Source organism: Schistocerca gregaria, chromosome 6, assembly GCF_023897955.1.
Source record: "Schistocerca gregaria isolate iqSchGreg1 chromosome 6, iqSchGreg1.2, whole genome shotgun sequence".
NCBI classification, from domain to species: domain Eukaryota; kingdom Metazoa; phylum Arthropoda; class Insecta; order Orthoptera; family Acrididae; genus Schistocerca; species Schistocerca gregaria.
The window spans coordinates 216513535-216524319 of record NC_064925.1 but is presented as its reverse complement, the minus strand read 5'-3'; the positions used below and the strand labels follow the sequence as shown (position 1 = coordinate 216524319).

The window sequence follows — 10785 nt, the reverse complement described above, 5'->3', positions numbered from 1 at the left end:
ATCATATAATTAATGAGGAGGTATTGAATAGAATTGGGGAGAAAAGAAGTCTGTGGCACAACTTGACTAGAAGAAGGGATCGATTGGTAGGACATGTTCTGAGCCATCAAGGGATCACCAATTTAGTATTGGAGGGTAGCGTGGAGGGTAAGAATCGTAGAGTGCGGCCAAGAGATGAATACACTAAGCAGATTCAGAAGGATGTAGGTTGCAGTAAATACTTGGAGATGAAGAGCCTTGCATATGATAGAGTTGCATGGAGAGCTGCCTCAAACCAGTCTCAGAACTGAAGACCACAACAACAACAATTGTAATGTAAGGAAAAGTTGAAGGTAAATGACTCAGTAGATAACAAACATTAGTAACTTTATTATCATATTAATTTGTTTAAAAAATTAACAAACTATGACACTTAATGTTACGTTACATTAACAGTCTTCACATACAATAAAACTATTTAGTATATGCATTGGACGAATAAAAATTCGTCACGTTTAATACATACGAACACCATGATGATATTTTGAATGTGCTATAATAATTGGAAGGCATATCCAAAATACTTGGAATTATGAAGCAATGTAGTCAACATAAATTTACACTTAAAAGTTAATTTACAAATTCCTCACAGGTGACAGTAATAAATACTACAGTTCTAAAAATGGCTGTTTCTCAGCAACCCTATACTAAGGATATCTTCGTCAGAAGACATTCTTAGTAAGTTTCCAAACGTAGCATAATTACTACGTTTGAATAAAGTAATGAACATATTATTTGAGCAAAATTGTCACTATTACAGTATGAAATGCGCAGGTCTCTTTCAGCGAATTTATTTTTAGGCAGCGGTGAAAATGCGTTTAATATTTCGCACAAAAGAATAATTTAGTGGTTTCGTGGTGAATGATGGGGCTGTGACAGGCCTGGGTGTTTGCAGTCTACCAGCTGAGGACGCCAGGCACGTACTTGTCGATGAGGCTCTGGTAGTATGGCTTCAGTTTCTCAATGTCGGGCATCTCGTCGCTCTTCGAGTAGAGGTCGTATTTGCTGCAATGGAGAAGATCAGTTTTAAAAATACTGTGCCAAAATATTTTAATTACTTTCCGTAAATCTATTGCCACACTAGGTAATAATTCCCGTGAAGTGAGTTTCGTATCTCGAAGACCTACCAAAATATAATTTTGTGAAAGATGACAGTCAGATAATTTGATTCTGATATCTAAACAAAGATGTGTCCTATCTTGTGATATAAAGATACTATATCCACCAAGGAAATTACTTTATCTGCAAAATATTTTGCAGTAACACTAGAAGCCAATTTTAGATCAAAAAGGTCATATCCAAATGATGGCAACGGACGATTGAGTATGAGCATCAAAATACTTTCAAAATATTAGCTCTATTGTTCAACTCATCAAGGTGAGGGGGTGATAATTCACTGTCCATCCATATGTTAAGTGGGCGGTTCAAGCTCCCATCCTGCCATCCGGATTTAGGATTTAGTGGTGTACGTAAATCACAAAAGGCAAATGCCACGCTAATTCCTTTGAAAACGGTGCGACAGATTCTATAACCCAAATTTTCCTTCCTTTTATTAAGCTAAAGGACTGAGTAGATATATGGAGCGTCACAATACATCCAAACACAGAAACAATTTTCATGTATCACCATAAAAAGTCGCAAAACATAATGCGAGCTCACGTTCGGAATCTGTTGTTATAATCCACATAATAAAACATCGGCTTCAGATGCCAGCAATTTCTCATTTATTGCACAACCAGTTTCGAAGCCTCAAGCTATAGCTTCAGGTGCCATGAAGTGATTATGGGAACATATATTTGTGGCGCTCGTGCCAATCAGTCATGGAAGATCACACTGACGTCAAGCAAACGTATGGTAACGTAGGAGCAGAAGAAACAGCGCCTGGCTGAATAGCATGCCCTCGGAATTAATGTTTCCGCTTCGGCTTCGGCTTCGAAACCGCTCGTGCAATAAATAAGAAATTACTGCCAACTGAAGGGGACTTTTTTTATTCCTCAGTTGCGGATGTTCACCCTGTCAAATAGTCTTTCTTATAAAGTGTGAGGATCATTAAAGTGTTTGAACGTGTAGTGAAAGTTACCCTGAGAGGGCTACATTTCGAAAGAACATTTACACTCATTCTCAGTCAGTAACTTGATTAACACTTGAAAAGGACTTTTGGTCTGAAAGCAGAAGGCATGATAATAAAACAAACGGTATATGCCAGAGAAAGTAACAGCCTTGACGATACAAAGTCGTAAACTTACAATTTAAAATACGATTGCCTTATCCTATTCAAGAAACCCTGTCTAACGTATTTGCTTTTTTTTTAAACTATAACTCAACGAATTCGTAGCGATCAGTTAACATATTTCTTCCTCACACTTACTTGAATTCTAAGACCCATTTCAGGGTTTCCATGTCTTCCTCGTTGCAGAGGTGCATGTAGTCGCCAGAAGAATGCCACGGGTAGAAGGAATGGAAGCGGATGATCTTGTGGCCCATCTCCGGCAGTTTGGAGCCGTTGTGCTTCAGCAGGCGGTACACGTACTCGTCGTGTCCCCAGGCCATCAGCACGTTGTCCAGGCCGCAGTTGGGAGTGTACATGCCATACTTCGTACTGTAACAGTACAATGTTTTCTAAGTTTGTTACGCACTTTAAGCGTGTCATACTGCGCGAACATGTGACTAGTTTCCCTACGGCAAAGAAACACCACAAAATCACAAAATTCCTCTACTTTTGCATGAATGTTTCCTTACTTGTACTTGGGGTTGTAGGTATCCGGGTTGTCGTGGAAAGTCGTGTTTCTGTAGACAATGGAGTCGGCCCAAGCGCAGCCAACAGGGAAGGTGTCACCAGTGACAGCCCACTGAGGCTCGTCGTAGAACGCCATTATCTGGAACAATATGTTTACTTCATGAGTCAAGTCTCCTGAATCAGTACTTCACTGTCATTTCATTAATTACCCTCATTTTCACTGAATGGCGCGAATGATGTTTGACGCAAAGTTGTCGCAGGCGTGAATCATGCCAAAAAGTATCCAGTTGTCAAGAAATTTCCTTCTCATGTTACCTGCGTTTTGAGAAACAGTGTTTAATGTCCTACGTTTTATTTTGTCTTCAATAAAAGACTATTGGACCAGGATTCTGTTCGCCCTGAGGTGAGTTTCCTTCACTCTAACGCTAAGATTAATATCCAAATGGCTCGCATACATGTCACGTCAGATCCTACAGTGATTTATACAAGGTAACTCTCCAAAGAGTCCTCAGGTGCATTTTTTGGCCGGTATTTGCGATTTAGGCTTTGCAGTGTGTAGCTGAATCTCCCCAAAACAAAGATTATTCGTCATGCCTTGCATGTTACGCCCAGCATCGACGGATAGTATCGGTTTGTTTCCCATTACAATGGAAATCATTTTCAAAGTGGAAATCCATACATCAGTTAGACATTACTCTAGTGGGAAGAATAATCAATCTGTAATCCAGCAGCAACTGAGCAGCACTTATGCATGGAGGTAGTTGTCGGCGCGTTACAGAGGAGTGTTGTTGCTGCAAAAGTATTGGTTATGCTGATTGTTTTACTGTCCCCGTTAATATGTACCGATAAAAGAACGCACTGACTAATCTGAGACCGATCTATTGAATGAACACGTAAAATTTTCCTTTCACCTGTAGCGGGAAACAAATCATCGTTTCCCAACGACACTGGACCTCGCATGAAAGACTTGATAAGCCATATTTGTTTGGGTTGACTTCAACTATACATTGCAAAAACGAAATGCATATATGTGCAGAAATACCAGAGAAAATGCTTCTGACGATTATTCGGAGAGGAACCTGATAATAAAAGAGTTACAAGCAGTATTTTCGCAAGAAACCTGCTGTTATGATTGGTATTTAAGTAATAAGAAATCAGATCCTTTCATTTTAATTCATTCAACTGATGTTCCTTGACGAGACATTGTATACTGAACAAACCAAACGTAACGCTTTTTTGTCTTGTTTCACCTTCGTACGACCCCACTTACAGGTTTAAGTCATTTTCAGGTTCATAACTGGGTGTTACCTCTGGAATAGTTGTATACCGGAAAATAGGCTTACAGCCAAACATCTGTGTCTTACGTAAATTAAGTTTTGTGATGCAAGATAAAACAGTTGTTTACTTTATTCAAAATGTATCTGTTAACTCCCTCATCCGTAGGAAGAAACACGAGGACACAACAGCTCGTCGTAAAGAATAGTTAGTTGTTTCCAGAGATTTTCACTCTGCAGCGGAGTGTGCGCTGATATGAAACTTCCTGGCAGATTAAAACTGTGTGCCCGACCCAGACTCGAACTCGGGACCTTTGCCTTTTGCGGGCAAGTGCTCTACTATCTGAGCTACTGAAGCACGACTCAGGCCTGGTCCTGACAGCTTTACTTCTGCCAGTATATCGTCTCCTACCTTCCAAACTTTACAGAAGCTCTCCTGCGAACCTTGGAAGGTGGGAGACGAGATACTGGCAGAAGTACAGCTGTGAGTACCGGGCGTGAGTCGTGCTTCGGTAGCTCAGATGGTAGAGCACTTGCCCTCGAAAGGCAAAGGTCCCGAGTTCGAGTCTCGGTCGGGCACACAGTTTTAATCTGCCAGGAAGTTTCAACAGTTCGTTGTGTTGGCGTGAGCTCACCTTGCCCATGTCGTGCAGCAGTCCCGTCAGCTGGAGCCAGTCACAGTCCGGGTGGTCCTCGCGGATGCGCTCCGCCGTCTGGAAGGCGTGCACGATGTTGGGCACGTCGACGTCGGGGTCACTCTGGTCCAGCATGCCGCTCAGCCGCTCCAGCGTGTCCATGATGGGCGCGCGGAACTTGTCGAACTTCAGCCACTTGGCGTGCTGTTCTGTTAAGACAGACGACATACCCGTAAGAGTAATAGCACGGCAACCAGCCATCAGGAACAATTCGCGTCATTTCTGGTTGCGCAGAGCGGACTTACTCTTGACGAAGTCGACGGTCTGGTACTTGTGCATGTCGTAGTAGAGCTTGCGGACCCGCTCCTTGATGGGGTCCGTGTCGTCGATGGTGTAGTCCCTGAACTGGGCGATCGGTTTCCCCGCGTGGATGGGTTCCGGGCGCAGGATCTCCGAAGGGTCGATCAGAGGACGATTCTGGAAAAATGTTATTACATTGCAACTACCAAACCTGCACACGACAATGCGGGATTATTAAAACAGTCCCATTCTGGAGAATTTCAAATCTCCATCAGGCTATCCAGATTTAGGGAGAAGGCGGGAGTGCGTTCTTTGAAAAAGTCACGCTCTAGAACTCCTCCACTCTGCTGCTTATCGATCTGTTGCCAGTACCTATTCACGAAGGCAGGAAGTAAAATCAAGATTTAGCGATCCGTCGACGATGAAAGGACTAAGTACAGATATCCTATCGCGTCGTAGATGGAGACAAGCCTAAAGCTAAAGGGGCAACCAATAGATAACCAGCTGACTACTTCACCAACACGCTCGGTGTTATCCACGAGAAACCTCATGCTTAACGTACAAGACTAACTAATTTGTGACAAATGAATTAACTACTATCTCATTATCCACTAACCATGAAGAACTTTTCAGTGTCTACTTGCCTTTTGACCGGTTTAAAAACAGGAATTCTACTCAGATGATGTCTCGTCAACTGTTAACTCTTTCGTGTAACTCCGTCACTATTTGCAACTGTAGACTTGCTTTCCGACACAAAGTTCTAAGCGTGTTCTTTCCTATCAAGATCGCCTGAACATTTCCTAATAGTTATTAATAGAATCTGCTTGCTTAAATTCTGAGTAAAGCACGTGAGAAGCAACGAAAGATGCTGAACGCGTAAATTTCTTTGTGCTACATGTTTGCTTTTTTAAGTAACAAAAATAGTCAAAAATCTTAACATTTGCACAGTGCTCGTCTAGATGAATGTGAACATGTACAGCAGGCCATACCGCAGGTGGCTACTGCAACAATGAGAAGTATGAAACTTACTGGCAGATTAAAACTGTGTGCCGGACAGAGACTCGAACTCGGGGCCTTTACCTTTCGCGGGCAAGTGCTCTGCCATCTCAGCTACCGAAGCACGACTCACGTCCCGTCCTCACAGATTTACTTCTGCCAGTATCTAGTCTCCTACCTTCCACACTTTACAGAAGCTCTCCGGCGAACCTTGCAGAACTAGTACTCCTGAAAGAAAGGGTACTGCGGAGACATGGCTTAGCCACAGCCTGGAAGGTAGGAGACGAGATACGGGCAGAAGTAAAGCTGTGAGGAGTCACGGTCGGGCACACAGTTTTAATCTGCAGAGAGAAAATCTCATTCTGAATGAGAAGTACATTTCGTGCTGGCTGCAAAATGTGGATCTATGATAAGTAGCCCACTCCTAATTTGTAAAATATAAATTTGTGTTACTAGACACGACACTCTAATTAATATATTCCACGTTGTTGCGCCTAGGTCAAATGGACATCTCTGAGAAACCTAATAATTCTTCATCCTTTGCAATGGACAATTCTAACAGCGGTTCAAGCGTCTATGGAGGTGATTCATACCGTGGATCGCTTCTGAGGCAGTAATGATCCAAGATGTGAATCGAACCCACATGTTAGCCTCAACGTCTCTTGAAACTGTGGCCTGCAGATGGGAATGCAAACCGAGAAATCCGAAAAATTCATCCTACTACGCCAACAGATAGCATAGAATATCTGAATAAGGTTCACATTAGCAGCCGTGAAATTTTCTGATTTACAAACCACACCATCCAGATCGACAGCACAGATGTGCCAGAGACAAATATTGTCAACTATATTGGCTCAAAAATCACTACCACCGGTTCACGTCTTCACAAAATCATGAACCGCGCAGGCAGTATATGGGTTTAACGTCAGACAGTGACTGGTGTGCCTTGTGATAAGAAGATCTCCGTCCGGCCCACGTCCTCTCGAATCCGATGAGTTCCGAGAATGTCGACCACCAACAAAGGAAGCAGAGCAACGACTTACTGTAATGAACACCAAAATGAATCGGTGGGCCCTTAGCCTGAGACTGAAAGAGCATATGGCCAGTGATGAATGTCGTACTCGGTACCTGTCTTTCAGAACTGAGGGAACGACGATTATACTGGAACGGGCACTTACATTGAGTAGACCAGGGAACAATATCAAATCATAGGTTTTTTCTTGTAAGTAGGCTGTTTAGGTTTTTATATTGGTAACGCCACGTAGCGCTCTTTATGAAAGTCACTGGCTGTGCTGTGCGCAATCTGTGGCTGGTTTGCATTGTTGTCTGCTATTGTAGTGTTGTGCAGTTGGCTGTTAACAGCGCGTAGCGTTGCGCATTTGGATGTGAGCCGCCAGCAGTGGTAGATGTGGGGAGAGATGGCGGAGTTTTGAGAGCTGATGATCTGGACGTGTGTCCATCACAAACAGTAAATTCGTAACACTGGATGTCATGAACTGCTATATATATTACGACTTTTGAACACTATTAAGGCAAATATATTGTTCTCTATTCAAATCTTTCATTTGATAACTATGCCTATCAGTACTTAGTGCCTTCAGTAGTTAGCATCTTTTATTCAGCTGGCAGTAGTGGCGCTCGCTGTATTGCAATAGTTCGAGTAACGAAGATTTTTCTGAGGTCAGTGATTCATGAAAGGTACAGGTTATTGTTAGTCAGGGCCATTCTTTTGTAGCGATTATTAAAAGTCAGATTGCGTTGCGGTAAAAATATTGTGTGTCAGTTTAGTGTTGATCAGAATAAGTAAAGTGAGTAATGTCTGAGTACGTTCAGTTTTGCTCAGCTGATTGAAAAGCAAATAATGTAAGAGGTTTATCAGCACAGTAATTCATAAATTTTTCTAAGGGGACGTTTCACTCTGACCCAGACACTTCCCATTTAAAGATAGTAGTTCTATAACTTAACCAAGCAAATTAATGCGCAAAGTGAACTGAGAGAACCTTAAGGTCTGATCCGGACACATTGCTGGAGAGAGATGAGAAAGAATGAATATATAGGTAAGCAACGCAATGTTATGAAACTTAATTAAGACAGTAAAACTGAGTGCTGGTCGGCGCTCAAATTCGACCTTTTCCTGACGTAGCAGACCTAGATAGTTGAGTAAATAAGAGTGTTGACTGCTAAAGGTCTTAGCTCGACCCCCCTCCCAGCACGTATGTTAAGCCGTCATTAGTTCCGTTAATGAAGTGGCAGCGGACAGCGGCAGTAGTGGCGGCAGCAGATATTCACCATGACTTTAGCAGGCGCCATGGTGCTGGTCGGTGTGGTGCCACGAGCTGTAGAGGCGTCGCGACGCTGTGTCGTGGCTACTGGGCCGGCCCAATATATAGGGGGCGCCGTTATCTGTCGCACACGGCGTCGGCACGTGACGTCATCAGCCGGCGTCGTGAAGTCGTGACGTTCGCGGAGGCTCCACACTCTCTCGCTTCCTCCGATCACAGTCACGAATCACACAGTACATTATTTGGAAACGCGTTTTCGTAGTTTTTTCCCCCATTACGTTGCTGTTTTTCTCCTGCGGCCTTGGATGGACCACTAGGACAATTCGACGCACTAATCACGGCCAACAGTATGATCTCACTCCTGTGGCTCAGGCTAGATTCGCATCAGCAACGTCTTTGTAATTTTCTATTGCGTTTGTTGTTTCGATCTATTAAGTAATTCTATTTTTTGTAGCCTTACTAACCTAAGGACATCACACACATCCATGCCCGAGGCAGAATTCGAACTTGCGACCGTAGCAGTCACGTGGCTCCAGGCTGTAGCGCCTAGAACCGCACGGTCACTCCGGCCTGCCCACAGAGGTCCATTTATAGTTATCATACCACTAAGAGGCGCTCCACGTGTTTAAAAATTTGGAAACAAACTGTAATATTGTAACGAAAATTTGTGTGATTTTATGGCCATATATTTACGCGCAAGGACTAGATAATTACGGTACTAAGGGAGTGTGTTTCGAGTCAATCCACTGAATTTACACGTATTTTGAACAATTTTCAGCTGCTGAAAAGATTTATATATGTTAACCTGAATCATTACCTTCAGTTTAACCGCAGAACCATGACATTAAGCTTACTGTAAAGTAGGGATGCTAGGAAAGTGTTCTACATTTTTTATTCATTTTACACATCATATATAATGTGGAGTTTCAAAAGCACATAAGAATTTTGCTTCCTGAAGAACAATACTTACTGTATAGATTACGCGCGTTACGAAAGCAATACGTAACACTTGTTTATTAAGGAAATATGGTCAGATGCGTAGTAGCAGTTGCTTCAGCACGACGCATCCCACTGACTGGAAGAGATTCTGTTTTCATAGAGACAACACTTTGTAGTCGGTGTTCAGCTGGCTACATCTCAGAGGACTGTAAACGACGAAACCATTATCTCTCTGATGCTTGCCGAGAGTGTTGGTTCCTGTCTGAATTTTATTCAAGCACTCTCCACCTCGATGTGGTTGTTACGGCGTTTTCAATTTTTTAAATATAGAATTACCGTTATAGGTTCATCATAATTTGTGGTATCTTAACATACATTTCTTGGTATTTTTATTTGCTTCTTATTCTGTGACTCTCATACTAAATGCAGGAGTTAATTGTCTTAGTGGGCGTAACGGTTCCGTATAAAGTAAGTCAGTGTATGTTTCCGGATTGTACGCACGACGTGAACAGTGAGTATTTCCGATTATAATTTTGTTTCCCTAAGGATGTATAAAGATTAAACATACGCCACTAGAAAATAACGTGAAGAATATCTTCCCTAAAATATGTGAATGTTCCTTAAATCTCTAATTTACTGCATGTCGTGGCTACAAATTTGATGTTCTTCGAGACGTTTCCACTTCTGCTTTGATACCGATTTTACAGTGGAGCAGCTGCATAAAGGTTAAAAAACGGAGTCAACAATGCGACAAACTGCAGCACAAAACCTCTCTTTTTGTATAACAAAACAATTATCGTATCTAAGCTACCACAGTCGATTCAAACAAGGAAAATGCCCTTACATCTAACTTCTCCAAGCTTGTAATTCAAATTCATTCCTGGTATCACGCCGAACGCAAATTATAAAAACGCCTATGAGACGCATATACAAAAACCACAGTATGTGTGAACGGAATTTTAACTCTGCTATCCGCATGTACATGGTACTGTGAAATTCTGTCGAATCAAAGATTTTAAACTACTGCATATAGAAAAATCTCCATTTCCAGACATGAAGATGTTAATATTGTAATTAGGAATAAAACAACAGGGATTATTTCGGTGTAATGCGATGTACGATTACTTAATTAAGATAAAATACATGAGACATTAAGTAATGAACTATAGACATATTACAACGGTTAACAATAAACTTTAGTGACGTATTTCAAAGATTTGGCTGAACAAAATAATCTTGTCTCTAATAGTTCCTAAATTAGAAACAGATGTGATATAATAGTGATATTAAGCAGGAGAGTGAAGTAGTGTGATTATACAAAGCACTTTTTTACTAGCACAAATTGAAAGAACTGAAATAAAGAACTGGGTTATGTAAGAGGGGTAATTTAAAACATAGCCGCTTTGGGATTATGATTATTATCCGTAGTTAGAAGTGGCGAATGGGTAATTCAGTACTAAGTTGAGTTGATGGACATTCGTTTATTAATTCCCATTGTTTCAAGATTGTTTATCTTCCTTCCAGTGCAGATGTGACGTAATACTTCATGTTTCGTCATATACCTATAGTCTTCCTTAAGCAGA

The 10785-nt window shown here is 41.8% G+C and overlaps 1 protein-coding gene and 1 non-coding gene across 2 annotated transcripts; one reads left to right on the top strand and one right to left on the bottom strand.

Annotated features, from left to right (window-relative positions):
* Positions 1 to 345: 345 nt before the first annotated feature.
* On the bottom strand, positions 346 to 8337 carry LOC126277898 (inositol oxygenase-like). Its single transcript, XM_049977453.1, has 6 exons — positions 8271 to 8337; positions 4991 to 5162; positions 4686 to 4894; positions 2779 to 2915; positions 2408 to 2638; positions 346 to 1044 (listed from the first exon to the last, which is right to left on the bottom strand). The coding sequence occupies exons 1-6, from the start codon at positions 8289 to 8291 to the stop codon at positions 936 to 938; spliced, it is 879 nt and encodes a 292-aa protein (XP_049833410.1). The 5' UTR covers positions 8292 to 8337; the 3' UTR covers positions 346 to 935.
* Positions 4556 to 4630, top strand: Trnas-cga (transfer RNA serine (anticodon CGA)). Its single transcript has one exon. It is a non-coding gene; the product is annotated as a tRNA-Ser (tRNA).
* Positions 8338 to 10785: the final 2448 nt, after the last annotated feature.

Bases quoted from the DNA above. Each gene is read 5' to 3' on its own strand.
- LOC126277898 (XM_049977453.1), bottom strand. From the start codon at position 8,291: ATGGCGCCTGCTAAAGTCATG. The intron at 2,916-4,685 runs GTGAGCTCACGC...ATATTGTTCCAG, and splicing joins TGCTGCACGACATGGGCAAG to ATAATGGCGTTCTACGACGA. The intron at 2,639-2,778 runs GTAAGGAAACAT...GTACTGTTACAG, and splicing joins ACCTACAACCCCAAGTACAA to TACGAAGTATGGCATGTACA.